The 20,345-nt window shown below is 37.1% G+C and overlaps 1 protein-coding gene across 1 annotated transcript in view; it reads left to right on the top strand.

Annotated features, from left to right (window-relative positions):
- The window catches only part of LOC138756327 (sodium/hydrogen exchanger 9B2-like), a 189,006-nt gene that overhangs the window by 138,648 nt on the left and 30,013 nt on the right, over positions 1–20,345 (top strand). Inside the window, exons 7-8 of the mRNA XM_069922855.1 lie at positions 6,492–6,667; positions 9,435–9,541. Of these exons, the coding sequence (XP_069778956.1) occupies positions 6,492–6,667; positions 9,435–9,541 (283 nt within the window). The remainder of the gene's footprint in view (positions 1–6,491; positions 6,668–9,434; positions 9,542–20,345) is intronic.

Genomic DNA, 20,345 nt, shown 5'->3' with positions numbered 1-20,345 from the left:
GAAACGATGTAATGAGAACCACAGAGTCCAAATAAGATTTTCTTTATAGAATTCTCGAGGTTTATGATAGAGAAAGCAGGCTGTCATGAAATATTTAATAGACAATATTCCAGTTTATGTTTTTTATGTTATGCTCTATAATGGCTTTACTTTCATAAGTGAAACTCATCAAATGTATTTACAAAAGATGAATTGTTAAGATAATTGTATACAAATTAGTTAAACCTAATCTGAGCCATAATCAGAATGTAATCTCAAAATGGAAAAGAATGGGCAAAGTGCAACTAATTTAAAAGTGTCTTTATGTTCATTAATACACAACAAGGAAATAAGTTATAAATATATTTGTGAATTTTAGCAATGCAGATTTTGTAGCAGCAATGGTAATGACATCCCCAGGGTTTAGCATGGAATTCCCGAGTTGCCATCAATACGCCATTCCATCTCTGCACATTGCTCTGCAGCATTTTCCGCAGCAGTAGTGAAACGCCAAAGCTACTGTGAGTTGCAGCTACATGAACTATAAAATCCCCTGGAATTTGAACACAATGGTTGCACATGTTCTTGCTGTTTTCACTGCCATCTTTATTACTTTATCTGACCCCAAAAAATTTTTAGATTGTTTTTAAGTTTCTTTGTGAAAAATTCAAATATAGAGACTGCATTGGTCAGGATATCATGCCTATCTATACTAACACCAGATTCTTCTGTGCCCTGCTTATTCAAGTACCTGTCCAGATGCCTCTTAATTTTATTTTGCTGTAACTGCTTCCACCACCTCCTCTGGTGGCTAATTCCAGATAGCAAATATTCTGTGTGAAAAAAAATTTACCCTCCAATCCACTTTAAACCCCCCCTCCTCACCTTAAACATCTAGTTTGACTCCTCTGTCATAGCAAACAGACTCTGACTATCTTCTCTCTCCCTGCCTCTTATGGTTTTAAAAACCTTTATCATGTCGCCTCTCAGTCTCCTTTGCTCTAGGGAAGCAGTCCCAGCCAATCCAAATTCTTAGCACAAACCCTCTAATCCTGGCCTCTCTTGTGATTCTCATCTACAAGAGATTTGTAAATGTAGATGCAAGCTGAAATAGTAGAGAATTTTTAAAGGCTATTTAATTAAAATTAAAGAGAAACAAATACAAATGCTGGAATCTATGGAGGCTCCTTTACTCAATTTGTGAATATGAACATAGATCAATATAATTTTCAAGATACTTGGGGAATAAAAGTATGAGGGGTTTGTGTAGGAAAGCGTCTTTGGTAAAAGATCAGTCATGATCTTATTGAATGGCAGCACAAGCACAAAGTTTCTGAATTTCCTCCTCCCAATGTTCTTCTGCTCAAAGATGGCTAATGATGGCTTATCCCACAACACTTCTTCCTTGCCCTCCCCACTGTATCCCTTTCCATCTATACACAAGAAGGATGAGATGGTGCTTGCATCTCTGGCCCACTTCTTGTGTTGACTTTCAACTAATAAAGACTGAGCAGAGTAATGAACAGGTGAATTAACTGACAATTAAGAGATGAATGTATATTGTTTTTCCAAATGATTTTTCTTTTTAAGATATCTTTATTGAGTTTAATTTTTTTTAAATGCACACATATAGATCTAATAGATTTGCTAGAATGTAAGACAAGAAATTTGAACATTTCAAATAAAACCTTGAGTATAAATTTGTGATCAAACTCACTATATCAAAATATTGAAAAATTTAAAAAAAGGAAAAAGAGAAAAAAATCCATGCTCCCCCCCCCCCCCCCACAATTATCAAACCCCTACCTCTAAACAAGGCAAACTTGCATATCTAATAAAAATAGGAAATAAAGTACAACATTCGTAGGCCAGACAGCGCTGTTCTGGAGCATCCAAACACCCTAATTCACTAAATGATGGTAATACTCCATGGACAGGCCCCACGTCTTATAAAAGTTCACTGTTGTATCTTTGACATTGTGTCTGATATTTTTCTAAACTTAATGATTTTTATATAAAACCAGGAGCATTGAAAGCCTCTTTAAACAAAATTAGAGGAGCTTAAAAAAAACTCAGCCATTCAAGGAATATCTGTGTAAAGAGAAACTAGTTAATTTTTTTGCCTCAGTGTCCCTTCCTCAGAATTGGGGGAGTGTCCTCAGTTCTGAGAAAGGATTCATAACTTGAAATGGTTTTTAAAATATGTTAACTTTGATTTTCATGAACTCATATCAATTCAAACAGGCAGATTTAGTTTTCCTACAGGAAACACACCTTACAAAATCAGAACATAATAAATTAAAAAAGGACTGGTTGGGCCATGTTATTTCTTCTTCTTTCAATTCCAAAGTGGGGCGGGGGAGGAGGGGGTGGGTAGTAATTTTAATTTTAAAAAAATATACTGGCATTAGTTGAAGACACATCCATTGATCCAGGAGGAAGGTTTATAATAGCACATTGTCAGATATACTCAGAATCCTGGATGCTTTTGAATATTTATGCTCTGAATTTTGATGATGAGTCCTTTAGGCAGAATGTCTGTCTTTCATTGTTTTTAAAAAGACAAAATATATTGGTTGCACCTCATCCTTGATAAATCAGTGAAGACAGTGACAAAAGCAAGAGCTGTGACAGTTACTTAATCTTTTATGAAGGATTTACATCTGATAGATGTATAGAGACAATAACACCTCACAGCAAGAGATTATTCATTCTACTCAAATGTTCACGACTCTTATATGAGAATTTATCTTTTTTTAATGTCTACAATTAAAAAACAGAGTGGTCGAAATGAAGTATCTAACTAGATTGCTATCTGATCATGCACCATTGACTTTAATAATAACAATGCCAGAAAAACAAGAATGTGTTTATAGATGGCGTCTTATTTCCACGCTATTGAGAAGGACAGATTTCTGTAATTTTATTAGGAGACAAATAGAATTGTTTTGTGAAACAAATGGCCCCTCTACTAATGACAATTTTTTTTAATATGGGACATTCTCAAGGCTTATCTAAGGGGACAGATAATTTCATTTATTAAAAAAAAGAAAGATTACAGGGCAGAGATCAATGGTGTGGAGAAAGAAATAACGCAGATGGAAAAAGAGTTCCAGAGAATGGGTGAGAAAGATAAATCAAGATCTTAGAAAACAAAAATTGAAATACAATGCATTGCAAATATATAAAATAGAAAAAAAATATTTTACAATTAAAACAAATATTATGAATTGGGAGATAGAGGCAATAAAGTTCTATCATGGCTCTTAAAAGCAGAGGAGACATCAAGGATGATTAATGCAATCCAAACATAGCCTGATAAATTAACATATAATCACATAGAAATTAACAACACTTTTAAACAATATTATACAAAACTGTATAAATCAGAATTGCTAGGGGACTCTATTAAGATAAATGAATTTCTCTCAAAGATCGAATTGCCAAAATTGGAAAATAAAGATCAGATGGAATTGGATGCCCCCTTTACTAGAGAAGAAAGTGAAAAAAGCTTATATTACAAGTGAATAAATCACTGGGGGAAGATGGTTTTCCGCCAGAGTTTTAAGGACAATTTAAAGATATTTTTATGCCTCTTATCATGGACATACTAAACAAAGCTGCAGAAACCCAGACCCGCCCAGAGTCCTTCTCAACAGCTATTATCACGGTGCTACTGAAAAAGAACAGAGATCTGCTAAAACTGTCCTCATATAGGCCTATTTCCTTGATAAATGCAGATTACAAGATTTTGGTGAAAGTGCAGCTAATAGACTAGGGCAATCACTAATGACCGATATTGATAAATCCAGATCAGGAAGGCTTTGTTTGAAAAAAAGAAACTCTGTGGATAATTTGGGCAGATTATTCAGTATAATTCATCTGGCTAAATCTAGAGTTAACCTGAGTTTTACTGTACCTCTGGTTGCAGAAAAGGCATTTGATTGGTTGAAGTGGCCATTTCTATTTAAAGTATTAGAAAAGTTTGGAATGGATAAAACCCCTCTATCATAAACCACGAGCCATAATTATAGTTTATGGTCAGATGTCGTTGATGTTTTCTTTGAGTAGATCTAGCAAACAGGAGTGCCCATTGTCTCCAAGTCTTTTTGTTTTGGCAGAGGTTATAAGGAGGGATCTGGACATAAAGGGATTCAGAGTTGACCAGGAAGAGCATAAAATTAATCTGTTTGCAGATGTATTTATCAGATCCTGATGTCTTTGACCAAACTACAGACCACACTGGAGAAATATAGAAGAGTTTTTGGTTACAAAGTTAATTTTTAAAAAAAGCAAAATTATGCCACTAACTAATTCTGATTGTGAAAGATACCAAAAAGGAAGCTGGTTTAAATGGAAACTGGAGGGAATTAAATATTTAGGAATAAGGCTAGATGATAACTTTAAAAATTTGTACAGACTTAATTTATCTCCCTTTGGAAAGATAGAAGAGGATTCATAAAGATGGAAGAACTTGCCTATTACTTTAGTCGGGAGAGTTGATTGTGTGAAAATGAACATGATGCCAAGACTGCAATACCTATTCCTTTACCTAGGAATTTTTAAAAGTTACTCAGTGGACATATAAGACAATTTATTTGGAATATTAAAGTGCCTAGGATCTCCATGTGGAATCTGATGTGGGAATATAAATTGGGGGGGGATTAAGATTGCTGGATTCTAAAAAATGTTATCTTGCAGCCCAGGCCTGGTTCCTTTCATCCTTATTTGAAGAAGAAACCCCTCACTCATGGATCCAAATGGGATTACATACAGTGAAGGAGGGGGTGGCAAAGGATTTTATTTACAAATGTAATGTTAAATTAATAACAAAGATACTGGATAACGCCATTTTATTACATATGACTAAAATTTGGTATGAGATTAATGAGTGTATTGGAAAAAAGGTGGGCATATCACCAAAAGCACCACTGTGCCATAATGAATTATTACCCATAAATTTGGGTAACAGAAATCTAAACATTTAGTATGAGAAAGGAGTTAGGCATATTGAGGATTGTTATGAGGAAGGACTACTTATGTCCTTTGAACAATTTTAAACAGAATTATGATTTGTTGGATGGAACCTTTCACTGCTTCCTTCAACTAAGGTTCTTCTTGCAAGAAAGGTGAGGTCCTACAATGGCCCTGCACTCAAGTAATGAGGAGGAAGGGATACTTCAGCTGGGAAATTCACCCAAATTCATAGCTAGGATGTATTTTGTTCTCCAAGGCAAAAGTGATAAGCTGGGCCTACAGAGGTTGAGAGAAAGGTGGGAATCAGATCTAAGTGTTATAATACCAGAGGAGTGTTGGTCAGTTTGGTGTTTGGATAGTATGACGCCAATGATCAATGTGAGATATGGATTGGTTCAGTATAATTTTCTACATCAATTAATATCTCACGCCACAAAAGCTGCATAAATCAAAATCTGAAATGTGCTTTAGATGTGGCATTGAAATAGAAACCTTTTTACATGCTACCTCGTCGTGTAAAAAGACCATTGATATCATGATCTAATTGGAACACTAACAAGAGTAACACGAATGACCTTTACATGTGACCCAGAGCTGTACCTTCTGGGTAACCTTATTGACATGAGCAACAAACTGACTAAATTTCAAATTTGCTTTGCTAAAGTAGTTCTGGCTGTGGCCAAGAAGTGTATAGCAATCACTTGGAAATTTGACTCTCCCCTTCTTGTTGCTCGATGAGCTGCAGAGTTATGTAGTTGTATACGCATGGAGAAAATTACTTATAACCTAAAGAATAAATATGATACATTCATTATGATGGCAGCCTTGGATCATATAGGGGAAAAATTATAAATTTTACCCTTCATTGTATGTAACAATATGATATCCCCAAAAGAAATTTGGAAAAATTAGAGCTCTGGTGGTACATGAAGTTATATTTTTGTATTTGTTGGGGGGGGTGGTTTGTAAACATTTTATATATTTTATGTGTATAAAAGTTTAAAGATTGTGTGAATATTACTTTGAAAAATGAAAAATAATTTTTTTAAATTAAAGAGACTTTGAATGTTCCCAATTTTATTTAAAAAAAATCATGACTAATCTTTTACACTTTTATTTTACTTTTATTCTCCTACTATCTGAAAAAATTATTGATCTCCGTTCATATCCACAAACTCAGCAAAAGAGTTTCTATAGTCACTCGGTCGAGTATATCGAAGAATGATTGCCCTCAACCTAGACAAAGATTCATCTAATCTCTACCCCCTTCCTCAATAGTATTCTGAAACCAGACAAAATAGCCATTTTGTTTTTGCATGCAGATTAGTCTGTGTTTATCTTAAATATAAGGTTGTAAGTTGATAATTATATAATATAGGATAATTCAGATGCTTCATCAACTGAAAACTCATTTAAGGAGTGTACATGAATATCTGTAACCTTTCAAAACATAAATCAGCTTCTCAGAAATAATTTGAAATTATTTTAATCTATCTTGTTAAGTGCTCCAAGTTCAGTAATTTTTCTCTTTCCAGCTTTGTGATTGGCGCAGTGTCACCCGCTGTTGTTGTCCCATGCATGTTGCTCCTTCAGAAAGAACGCTATGGGGTTGAGAAGGGAATCCCAACACTACTAATGGCTGCAGGCAGCTTTGATGATATCCTGGCCATTACAGGTTTCAATACGTGTCTTGGCATAGCCTTTTCATCAGGTATGTTATTATACTGAACCAAGACTTGTCGGTTGTTGTGCATAAGTCTTAAGCACCCTCAAACACTAGTCAGATAAGCAAGTACAATGAACAAATGAGGGGCATGAGTAAAATTAATGCTCACAGTCTTTTTTTCCCGGGGAATTTGATTCTGGAAGTAGATGGCTTAGGTTTAAGGTGAGAGAGGGGAGATTTAAGAAAGACCTGAGGGGTTACTTTTTCACTCTAGGGTAGTCTGTATATGGAAGCTTAAATGTCCTGATGTATTTCATAGTTCTGGCATTGCTTCATATCAGATCATAGATAGACAGCAATGGTACTTTAACAATGGTCAAACGAGGAGAGATTGACAGAGAGATTTTATTAGACATGAAATTTCTGAATTTCTGCACTAGGTTTTGCTGATGACATTGATGCTGATGTGCAGGAGGCCAGAGCCTGAAGTTCAAAGCCTTCACATGGTAATCAGAAAGGGAAGTAATATTTGACCAATTTATTGCAGTTGCTTCAAATATTGTGGAGCTGGAGATGTGAACCAGTGTAGCAGAGGGAGCCCTCTCTGGAATGCTGAAGGAGGTGATGTAATAAAAGGGTAGCAGAAGTTGCAGAGTGTGTGAAGGCTGGTGGAATAGAGCGTGGGAAGAAAAATGGTTTTTTTAGTGAAGATCATATAGAAACACTTTAAAACAGATCTTAATTAAAATTCTGGAGCTCTGCTCATGCTAGAGAGACTGGCACCAAGAGCCTTTGCAAAAGCTTTGGAGAGTGCCCAAATGACTTCACTAATGGGTTGTTGTTTACAAAAAGGCAACAGATGAAAGAACTCGTCGGAGCTGCAGGCTGTCTGGAGTGGAACTTGCTTTTCTAAGAGGGTCATGTGGTTTTGCAAGCAGAGAGAGTAAAACAGGTTGTTTCTCAGAGAAGGGGGGGAGTTCACTTCTTCAGTTTTACAGTCACCTGGGACTGGAACACGACAAGCAGGCAAGCTTGTGGAAAACCCAATTTGGAAGATGAGTTGTGAGTACTTAGTTCAGCCAGGTCAAAGCCCTTGTGGTTCATGCAAGAGGAAAAGACTGGCTGCCTAATGTTTTACTTGAAATAAGAGAAACAAAAAGGAACTCTGTGGTGACCTGAAAGAAAGAGGTTATCATTTGGGTTTGGGAATGCTCAGAAATTTTTCCCATATAACTTAATTGCTCCTTCGCTTTATGCCATTTCACCTCATGAAAGATTTCATAGGAATGCTCTACTTTTGAATAGAGAGGGAAACCTGTATAGCCCTTTAATTCATTAAGATCATACCAACATTTCTGCACCACTTCTGTACTTCCTGCACCTATCCCTATAATCATTGATTAATTTGTATTGTTCAGAAATCTACTGACCTTAATCTTAATTCCATTCATTGACTGGCCTTCTGTTGAGTCTTTGTTTGGTGAGGACACAAGGTCAAAGGCATTGAGGCTGAAAGGCAGAATTGTTTCAATTTTACAGGGATGTAATGCAGTAAAATCCCCGGTATCCAACACATATGGGGATTGGTCAATGGCGGATAAGTGAATTTTCTGATTGCTTAAGATTGCATATTGTGTGATTGGCGAACTGACTGCTATGGGGCGCCAATTTTAAACTTTTGTGTTTTTTTACTTATTTGCATTCCGAATAATTTGAATTTTACAGTTTAAGGAACAAGAGCAGGGAGAGACTTTCCAGCTGTATGAAACTGCACCTAATTTCAATTAAGTTACTGCTGACCCTCATTCAACAATTCTGTCTGATTTGCTCAAGTTAAGGGAATTTTTATCTGATTTCCTCTTTTGTCACTTTGACTCTTGTCCACACTGAAATAATATTTAAACTGTTGGGTACAATGTCATAGTTGCTGAATGAATATATTTAGAATCGAGTACTACAGGTTTACAACTACACAAATCACAACAAATTATACTTATTGTACTCCCCGACTTATAACTGTAATGGAGTTGTCGTAAGTCGGGGAATGGGGACCCTGGGCTGCCATGGGAAGCGGGGACTTTGGTCTGCCGCTGGGAGTGGGGACCATCGTATACAGAACTTTTAATACAAAATATGTACTTGTACAGTAGTTTTTATAAAGATTAAAAATAAAATGGATCTTGTGTGCAGATGGACGGAGATTGGAAGTTGAGAACGACCTGTAATTGTAACTTTCAAATCAGTACTGTCAGGGAAATAGGAATGTTGTTAAATTCGAGTCTGTCAGAAAAATAATCCACATTGCAAAAGACAACCTTGCTTTATTGACTGTGAGCTTGCCTGAGCTCATTCAGCTCCCTGAGATATTGAATTTATTGAATTTTGCCATGTATGCTCAAAGTTTAAAAAAAAAGTTAAATTGATAAATTTGAAATTGTAAAAAAAAACTAGTTTATCCAAAGTATCACACAACTGGTACATTTAAACAGAGGGGAGAAACATTGAAATCTAAAATAGCACACTAATATTTGGAGACATTTATGTCTGTAATACCACAGACTCCAAAATAACACTCAAATGATTTAAATGCCTCAGTGTATTTTTCAATCTATATTTAGGAAAAAAATGATTATTTTTAAATAAGTAACTGGAAAAGAAATTGTTCGTAGATGACATGTTTCAAGGAGAATTATAATGTGTAATTTATACTGTAAAACTATTGATCTCAAAGTCCTAACTATATGGCTAATTCTTGTTTTTTTTTGTGTATGTATAATTTTGGAGGCAAACTGAGTTCCTCTTGTTTCCCAAGGTTCAATGATCTCCAATATTCTCAGAGGATTTCTTGAAGTTCTCATTGGCGTGGCAGCAGGGGCTGCGATTGGGTTGTTCCTTCGATATTTTCCCAGCAGGGATCAGGTAATGACAATTCTAATCCTTAAATAATATGACAATTATTATGTAATCATGTTAATAAATTAGATCACAACTGGAGAGATAGTTATGATTATTGAAGATAAATTAGATCTGGAACACTGGCTATTTACCAGTGCCACCTTTAAAATAATTCAGGGTTTGTAGCATGGCTATTCTGAAGCTTTATGGGTCCATTTACTTTTTCATTTTTTTAAATTTAAATTTCAACATACAGTGTGGTACTTTTAAACAGAGGGGAGGAACATTGAAATTTAAAATAGCACAATAATATTTGGAGAATGATTTTGTCCCTTTCGGCCCATAAGCTTGTGCTACCCAATTAACCTACATCCCCCATACATTTTTGAAAGGTGGTAGGAAACCTGAATACCCAGAAGAAACCCAAGCGGACACAGGGAGAACGTACAAACTCCTTACAGAAACCACCGGATTTGAACCTGCTATGTTTCAGGGACCATAATGATGAGCCAGACATTCCTCTGCAATTGCAGATAACGCTAATAAATTTACTACCTCCTGAGTATGTGTTACAGTATCACAAAATAAAGAGCCAAATGCATTTGTATTATTTTAAATGTTAAAGGTCTTCCTGTGCCCCTCTGCTAAAGAGGATCAAGCAACGTGAACATGGTTTACAAAATGGTTTGACAAATTTGCTTGTGTTTTTTTGAGTATGTAACTAAAGGTTGGATAAAAAGGGAGCCAGTTGCTGTAGTTTATTTGGATTTCCAGAATCCACTTGATATTTACTCTCTTTTAAATTCAATTAAGTTTACTATTATAGATTTTTTTACAGGTACCTTTTCAGCTGCAGAAAATAAGAACTTTGGTACATATGTACATTGTACAATGTACATGACAATAAACTAATTTCCATTATCATTGAAATTATCTAAACTTAACATTGTGATCCACACTTTAAAGATCAGCATTTCCAGTACATTTATGTCAGATTTCTAGTACTTATTCCTTGTTACCCCGGTAACAAGGATTATTCCACATTTACTTTTCTGGAGAACCTTACTCAAAAGTACTGGAGAAACTCAGCAGGCCCTGCAGTGACCATAGGAAGAAAAGATATATGACCAACATTTCAGGACTGAACCTTTTGTCTTACTTTGGCAAAGGACTCAGGCCCAAAATGTTGCTTATGCATCTTTGCTACCTCTAGACACTGCATGTAAAGGTTAAAAGCTTGTGTTTTTTTTTAACTCTTAGTTAATTTTGTGTCTGACTCTTTAAGAAAACTATTGTTTGTAGTGTTTACATAGTATGGCCAGAAATTATGATATATTACATCATAGTTACTAACAGCTTGCTCATTATTCAACCAGATATGAAGGAAACAAGAGCACGAGAAATTTTTCTTTGTATTTTTCTGTGTCTCTCCCTAAATACCGTTATATATTTCTTTAAAGTTTGAGCTTATTTATATATGTCCTATATCTATTATACAGTAAATGCTTTGTTATTCATCGTTATGAAAGTCTTCATGAGAAGCTATGCAAAATGTTTTTTCCGATTCATCAATGAATTAAAGCTACATTAAATAACAGCCACAGAGTTTGATTTATTGGATTAAAGAGATTGAAATTCGGAATATCCTGGCTCATGTCATGGAAGAAGACACTCTAAATTAGGATATATTAGAATAAGGAAAGTGTTATCTATACTGCGGAACCTGCTGAGTTTATCCAGCACTTTTATGTATTTGCTACAATCATAGCATCTGCTTTCCCTCCATTTTTTTTCCACCTTGATCTAGCACCCCTTTGGTCAACACTTTGGCTTGCCCCTCTATCTCAGATGGTGTTCCCTCAGCTTCACTCCTCCTCCCACCTTTACTTTGCATCTTAAAACTTCTTTTATTTCCAACTTTTCCCACAGGCCAGGCTTGCTGCCAAGATTCAATGCTGCTTCACCTGCCTCTAATGCAGAGGGTCTACATCATTGATGCTCTGTGTCCTCGAGCCATGTAGTTTGGACTTGAATTTGCAAAGCTAGGTATTTGGGGATATTTAAAAACTACCAAAATTTAAAAAGTAAGTTGATTTTAAAGCATTTATTTAAAAGTCAAGATATTAAACAAGGAAAATAGATTATTTTTAAAAACTTGCTTTCCCTTTGCTTCTAATTCCAAAGTTTAGAATTCACATTGAAATTTATGGGTCTCATAATAATTTGTGCCAGTTCTGACAGAGCAAAGTGACAGATGCGATGAGATTTTCATCCTTTGCTTTTCTCAAAATTGATCTTCTAGGTACTTCCAGGATTTTCTGCTTTTCAATTTCCAGCATCTTCAGTATTGTAAGAGGTTGTTATGAGCCCAGAGGACCCAAAAACCCAGGAGCAATAGATATTCACCAAGACAAATGGTTACTTAAACAAAAGTTGCTTTCAATTATCTTTAAACATGAAAACAGGATCAAACTTTAACATTACTATTAACTTAACCCCCTTCTAATTCTAAGCACACGTGTATGTTATGTGTGTGTGTAAGTTTAGAAAAGTTCTTTAATTCACAGTCCAATCTCATTTCTCATTCCTCATGTTCACTAGTTACAGGTATTTCTTAAACTGTGCACAGAATTTAACATTTATGAAGTTCACCAAGCTTTGGTGCTTGAAAAATAAATGGTAACTGCTCAGGAGGGTTCTTGTGGGTTTTCAGAGAGCTTTGTTGTTCGCTGGACACAAACTGACTCCTTCTAATCAGCTACATCAGTGTCTTGCTGAAGAAACTTGCCCCATCAGGGTTTTCCAGATGATAACCTCTTTCTTTCAGGTCACCACGGAGTTCCTTTTTGTATCTCTTATTTCAAATGAAACATAAGGCAGCCAGTCCTCTCCTCTTGTATAGACCACCAGGGCTTTGACCAGGCTGAACTAAGAATTCACAAGCCATCTTCAAAATGGGGGTTTTCCACAAGCTTACCTGCTTGTCCTGTTCCAGTCCCCACTACTGCTGCTGAACTTCAGAACTGAATTCTCTCTATATATCTCTCTTTCTCACACACACACATAGAGAAACAGCCTGTTTGACTCTCTCTGCTTGCAAAACCACGACCCTCTTAGAACAGCAAACTGCCCTCACACAGACTGCAGCTCTGAACCTAATCCTCCGAGTTTGTTCATCCGTTGCTTTTCAAACCAACAATCCATTAGTGAGGTCTCTATAGGCACTCCCCAAAGCTTTTGCAAAGGTACTCGGAACTGGCTGACTGACTCGAGCAGAGCTCCAGTATTTTAAATGAGATCTGTTTTGAAGTGTTTGTGTGTGACCTATACTAAAAGAAAATACCTGCCACAATTTATCTCCTTTAAAACATATAATATAAATATATATAAATATAAATATATAATATAAATATATATAAATAAATACAATATAAAATACAACATAATCTGTCACAAAGTTCAAAGCAAGATTGATATCCTATCATGAGAAGTTACGATGGCATATTCCAAATCTTGCAGGAAAGATGTTTCCATGGTGTACTCTGTGTATTCCTGATATTGTTCCATGGATTTTAAGGATTGTAGGATGATCTGCGGATTGTGAATCTCCAAAGTTTACAGGTTGATTTATATCATTCATCCATTTGCTGTGTACAAGATCATCAGGCCAAGTCTCTCCGTTACTTGTTTAATCTTGTTTGCACATCCACTAAAGAAAGTTGGACTTGAAAATAACAGAGCAATTATGTCTAATTATCTGATTTGTTAACACAGTCCTATCCATTTTCTAAGCCAGAATGAGAACAGTTTATCTATTTTCTTTATTAAACCTGCTGGTAGCCAATTCATAAAAATTTCAACAATGATGAGCTTTCAAACTTTTTTTTTCATTGTCCCTTATTTTATCTCCCAATCTAGTCATTTTTCCTCTCTCTTATATGTTCCTCTGAATCTAAATCCTTTTTCTTCAGTTTTTTTAACCAAATAAATTATTTACAAAAGGAAAACCATTCAAAATTATTTTATTGATATATAATAAAACAAATATAATATTACATGAAATTGCATATAGTTTACCATAAGCAAAGAAGCAAAAGAACGGTCCCCTCAGTCACTGATGGTCCCCAGAGTCCTCTCCAGCCGTCCCATAACCTCTTCAGCCACACAGACTTCAGTCCAAACCATCGGCTCTTCCCATCCTCAGTTTCGTATCCATATATTTCCATCATGAAGGTTGAGAATCACTGCTCTAAACCCAATTGTTACTGAAAATTTTGCTTGAGAAAAATGGTCATTGGTCTGTTTCCTTTGGAGTTATGAAACCATGCACATAATGATTCAATTAGGTACGATTAAAACAGTGGTTTTCAAACCTTTCTTTCCACCCACATACCACCTTAAGCAATCCCTTACTAATCACAGAGCACCTATGGCATAGGGAATACTTAAAATGGTACGTGAGTGGAAATAAAAAGGTTAAGAACCACTGCTCTAGACTGTGGTTCCCCACAGCACCCTTGCATTGGCTGCTCCAAGCCTCAGTGTATCCCTCAGCCTGGAATATGCCAGTTGGCAACATTCCCTCCCGACATTTCCACCTGCTGAAAGACCAATAGGTTTCTCTATTGTTCCTCTAACCGTACCAAATAAGAAAGAAAAAGGGTTGATGAAAGGTCAGTGAGTCATGCCATGAGCTGAAGTCCTGGGCCTGTCATTGCTCTTGAAGAACCCCATTACCTTGCACTTCCAGCAGGCTGCAGAGCCAAACATTTTCAAACTGAAGTGTGGCAATAGGAAGTCCAACAGGTCGCAGATGCTGCCATCCAACAAGATACATCCCATGTGCTTAGAAACAAATGTAAGGTTACTATAGATCAGATGTTTCAATGAGAAGAATGAAGAAGTTATCAGTATTCACCTTTCTCATGGAGGATTTCTGATGGCAACTTCTGGAATATGTGCATACACACAATTCAGGGTCAAGGTCCATTTATTGTCATGTACATAAATACACACACAAGAAAGTCCAATGCCCCTACTAAAAAGAGAGAAGCGAAAGAGAGTCTCTTCCGATGCGTAAATATGCATGGTTCTCACCTCTTCTGATGGCTCCTGCTTTGTATCCTCCATAGCCACATAGCCTTCTGTTTATTTCAGTGGTGAACCCAAGCTCAAGGCATCCAAGTTACCCTTCTTGGCTGATTATGAACCCCTGATACAATTACAAAGCTGTTAATGCCTGAAGCCCTTCAGGAACCCCACTTGTTATCAGCACCGTCTGGAGTCCCAATTTCTATATCTGGTTTTCATGAGCTAGTCTTCAGTAGCCTACAGCCTGGCGTGAATCCTTTGGTTACCAAGCTCCTTGCAGGTCCACTGCTATGTTTTCCTACCCTGTAAGCCCTTCTCCCAATAGAGTGATGTTCTCGCTCTGCTTCCCTGCTCTGGTCCCCCGGGGTATGAGCTGCCAAACAAGGGCATGGACCTTTGTTGATTTTCAGATGCTAAAAGAAACACCAACAGCCCTGTACAGGTTTAATTTACCTGTAGAACAGGACTGTTGGTCTAATGCATGGACAAAACTCTGTTAGGATTCTTCAGTGTGACTGAATCCTCAACCACTTTGAAGACATCATATTCTGGATACAAGAGCTCCTTCACAGAATTGCATGACAACAGATGACACCAGCAAAGAGTAGTTCATACCACGGAGGCAACTAAGCTTTGAGAACAGATTCTCTTTCTTTCTTTTCCTAGTTATAGTACAAAACATTGAGTGTCCCTGAAAAACCAACTTGCATCTCAATATGGATGAGATAAAGGAGATGACTGTGGACTTCAGGAGGACCAGGAACGACCAAGCTCCACTGCACATTAGTAGCTTAATAGTGGAGAGTAGAGAGCACCAAGTTCCTTAAATAGTGACCTATCCTGGATACCCAATGGCTCCTCACTTGTCAGGAAGGTGCAACCGTGACTGCATTTCCTGAAAAGACTGAGGCGGGCAATGCTGAAGCTTCAGCTACCATCCACCAACTTTCTACAGGAGCTCTATCAAGAGTCCCCTCACTGGTTACATGACAGCACAGTATGGTTACTGTAGAGCATTGGATTGGAGATTAATCCACAGGACCCTAAGAGTGGCAGAGAGGATCACTAGGATCTCTTCCCTGCACAAACCCCATGTGATCTAACGGGATCGATGATTCAAGAGGGCTCCACAAAATCGTTGACACCTACCACCCTGCACACACCATTTTTCAGCTACTCCTGTTATTGTGCAGTTTAGTGACAGTGTCATGAGAATAATTTGCTTGCATGGCTGTTTGTGTGGTGTTCTCTTTTTCCCTCTGACATTGAGTTCAAGTGTATTCTGTGGTTTCACTGGCATTTTGTCGTTAAGCAAATAGAAGGAAGGTGTGCAATGTTATGATGTTGACAAATCATTTTACTTCAGATGGAGTTACCGTTTGTACAAGATAACAATTTACTCCAGGAATTTGGATCTGAAAATCTGCGAATTTGACTGTAATTGATAATTGGCAAATTTAAAAATGAGTTAATGATGATTTAATTGCAATGTGGCCTGTCATCTCATAAGATGTTAATGTTTGAGTAGTGATTTACACATTGTGGAATGTATAATTCCCTGGAGGTTATGTCAGTACAAGAGAAAACAACAAATGCATTCTGTAAGAGATGAGAGCCAGAGAGACATAAAGCATTGTCACAGGCCTGTCAGCCTATGTTGACTATCAACCATCTGTTTGCATCAAACCTACACTAATCTCATTTCATTTTCACCACATTCCTATTGATTCCTCCCAGAATCTCCCACTCAGATGTACACTAGGAGCGATTTCTCGTGATCAGTTAACTTACTAGCTTTGGGATGTGGGAGGAAAGCCCCACACCCTGGGGAAGCCCATGAGGTGACATGGAGAATGTGTGAACTCCACATAGACAGCACCAGAGGTGAGGATCAAATCTGGGGCACCACCATGCTGCAAAGGCAAAGCACCACAAGGATGGAAACAAGTCAAGAAGTGCCCATACTTTAATTCATGCCAAAAGGGAGCAGAAATAGGCTATTCAGCCCATTGAGTCTTCCCTGCCATTTAATCATGAGCTGATTCATTTTCCCACTCAGTCCCACTGCCTAATTTTCTCCCCAATAACCTTTGATGCCCTTGCTAATTAGTAACCTTTTTTTTAAATTATTTATTAATCATCATAAACCATACAATGAAAAACTACATCTTAAAAAAATATACATGCATAATATTTTTTATGTAAATAATAGCCCCTACCCCCCCCCCCCACACACACACACACATCCCTCTAAACTACCCCCATAAAAGAAAAAGGAAAGAAAGAAAGAGGAGATCACATAACATAAAACTCATCAATTAATTGCCATGGTTCGGAACAACACCACTAATGTGTTAATTCTTTCATTCCTGAAATCATCGTTGTGAGCCCCCTCTGAACCCTCTCCAATGTCAGCACATCCTTTTTCAAATGAGAAGCCCAAAACTGCCCAGAATACTTCAAGAGAGGTCTCGCCAGTGCTTTATAAAGCCTCAACATCACATCCCTGCCTTTATATTCTATTCCTCCTGAAATAAATGCCGACATTGCATTTACCTTCTTCACCACTGATTTAACATGCAAGTTTACCTTCAGGCTAACCTGCATGAGGACTCCCAGGTCCCTTTGCATCTGGGCATTTTTAATTTTTTCCCCATTTAGAAATCTAATCTTCCTATTTATTTCTTCTACTAAAGTACATGACCGTACACTTTCCAACATGGAATTTTATTTGTCACTTCTCTGCCCATTCTCCTAATCTGTCCAAGTCCTTCTCCAGCCACCCTGTTTGCTCAACACTACCTGATCCTCCACCTACCTTTGTATCATCTGCAAACTTGGCTATTTATTCCATAATATAAATCATTAACTCACATCAAAAGAAGTCAACCCAATACCATTCCCTTTGGAAGACCACTAGCAGCCATATGATCCCTATATTCTGATTCTCCATTCCTGCCAAACAACCAATGCTCTAACCACACTAGTATGCTTCCTGTTATATCTCTGATAAGTAACCTCATGCATGGCATCTTGTCAAAGGCCTTCTGAAAATTGAAACATACAACATCCACAGCATTTCCTTTATCTAGCTTGCTTGTTACTTCAAATAATTCCATTAGGTTTGTCAAGCAAGATTTCCCCTGAAGGAAACCATGCTGGCTTTGGCCTATTTTGTCGTGCAAGTACTCCGGAACTTCATCCTTGACAATCATCTCCAATATTTTCCTAACCAATGTCATCAGGCTCGCCAGTCTATAATTTCCTTTCTGCTGCCTCCTTCTCTTCTTGAATAGTGGGGTGACATATGCGATTTTTCAGTCCTTCGGGACCATACCCGAATCTATTGGTTCCTGAAAGATCACTACCCATGCCTCCACAATGTCTACTGATACTTCTTTCAGAACCCAAGGGTGAAATCCTCTGGTCCAGGAGACTTATCCACCCTTAGAGCATTCAGCTTTCTGAATACCTTCTCCCTTGAAATAGTAACTGCACTCACTTCCATTCCCTGATATCCTTTGACATCTGGTACACTGTTAATATCTTCCACAGTGAAGACTGATATAAAATACACATTTAGATCCTCTGACATCTCCTTATCTCCCATTATTATTTCTCTGGTGTCATTTTCTCGTGGTCCTATATTCACTCTCTTTTAGTCTTTATATGTTTGAAGATACTTTTTGTATCTTCTTTGATGTTATTTGCTAGCCTACATTCATGCTTCATATTTTCCCTCCTGAGTTTTTCAGTTACCTTCTGTAAGTTTTTAAAAGCTTTCCAATCTCTGTCTTCCCACTATTTTTGTTTCCTTATGTGTCCTCTCTTTTGGTTTCACATTGGCTTTGACTTTCCTTGTCAGCCATTGTCGTGTTTTTCCATTTTAATATTTTTTCTTCTTTGGTGTGTATTTATCCTGCACCTTCTTAATTTCTTGCTGAAACTCCATCCATTTCTGCACTGCCGACTTCCCTACTAGTGCCCTTTCCAATCCATTTTGACCAGTTCCTTTCTCATGCCAGTGTAATTCCATTAACTCCACTGAAATACCGACACTGATTTCTGTCTCTCTGTTAAATCTCAAATTGATCTCAATTATATTGTGATCACTGCCCCCTAATGGTTCCTTTACTCTAAACTCTCTATTAACCACCGGTGCAGCATTTGGGAATGCTCCATGATGTTAGGTCTGAAACAAGTGACACCAATGAAATGTTTTGGAATTTCTGTAGGTGCTACTCTATGGGTTAAACTCTCTACCTGGAGAAAATATCTTCTTTCCCACATAAAATCTCAGGGTGGCTTGATTAACGTTGCAGTTAGTGCAACGTTATTACAGCACCAGTGACCCGGATTCGAATGGCAGTTATCTGTAGGAGTTTGTATGTTTAGCTCGTGTTTGCTTGGGCTTCCTCTAGGTGCTCCGGTTTCCTCCCACCCTCCAAAACGTAAGGGAATTGTAGGTTAATTGGGGTATTTGGGCATCAGAGGTTCGTGGGCTGGAAGGGCCTGTTACTGCGCTATATGTCTACAAAACGCCTCCTCTGGGGTTTTATCACTAGGAGTGAATGCATTTCATCTCCTTTCTGTTCTTTCAAGATACATTGGCCAATGGATAATAAGAAGCACTGTGAAACTTGGAATTTATTATTTATTAAAAATCGAACATTTCTTCTCATTTTAGATGAATCAATTGATCAGACTTTGCCAATTAAGCCCAGGATTTTCTCTGTTTTTTTTGTGGCTAAGTGCTAAGTATTATGTAGAAGTGAGCCTTGGAGAACTAGTCCAGGTCTGATCTGTTGCAAGTCTGGCAATACTTGAGGGACTGGTTATGGATGTGATGTATGATTATTTTGAACAGCCATTCTTTTTTTTAAATTTTTTAAAATATTTTTTTATTTTTCACACTCTGAACCATATCAACCAAAATATGTACAAACATTTCTCATTGAATTTACACAGTGGTCTTTTCTCCCCTTTTTTTTCCCCTTTCCCTCCCTCCCCTCTACCCGCACCCCTCCAAAATCCATAAATATTCAACATTTACAATAGAATAAAACCATAAAACAATATCTTCACACAAAAGAAAATAAACAAGAAAAATGCCTCATCTATTTATTACAGACTGAATCTAATCGTTTTGTCTTCTTATCATTTTCATTATCATCTTAGGGGATGGAGGTCGCAGGCAAACTCTCTCTGATATGTTCCATGTACGGTTCCCAAATTTCTTCAAACATTGTGACTTTATTTTTAAATTATATGTTATTTTTTTTTCCAATGGGATACATTTATTCATGTCCATGTACCATTGCTGTATACTCATGCTCTCTTCCATTTTCCAAGTTGACATTATACATTTTTTTGCTATCGCTAAGGCTATCATAATGAATCTTTTTTGCACTTTGTCCAATTTGAGGCCTAATTCTCTACTTCTTATGTTACTTTAAAAAAAGTCTCTGGTTTTTTTGGTATGTTATTTTTTGTAATTTTATTTAGTATCTGATTTAATTCTTCCCAAAACATATTTACTTTCGTACATGCCCAAGTTGCATGTAGTGTTGTTCCCATTTCCTTCTTACAGCGAAAACATCTATCTGATAATGTTGAGTCCCATTCTTTTAATTTTTGAGGGGTGATATATAACCTGTGTAACCAATTATACTGTATCATGCGTAACCTTGTGTTTATTGTATTCTTCATAGTTTCAGAACATAACTTTTCCCATACT

This window comes from Narcine bancroftii, chromosome 3 (genome assembly GCF_036971445.1).
Source record: "Narcine bancroftii isolate sNarBan1 chromosome 3, sNarBan1.hap1, whole genome shotgun sequence".
NCBI classification, from domain to species: domain Eukaryota; kingdom Metazoa; phylum Chordata; class Chondrichthyes; order Torpediniformes; family Narcinidae; genus Narcine; species Narcine bancroftii.
This window is presented reverse-complemented; position numbering and strand designations above follow the sequence as displayed.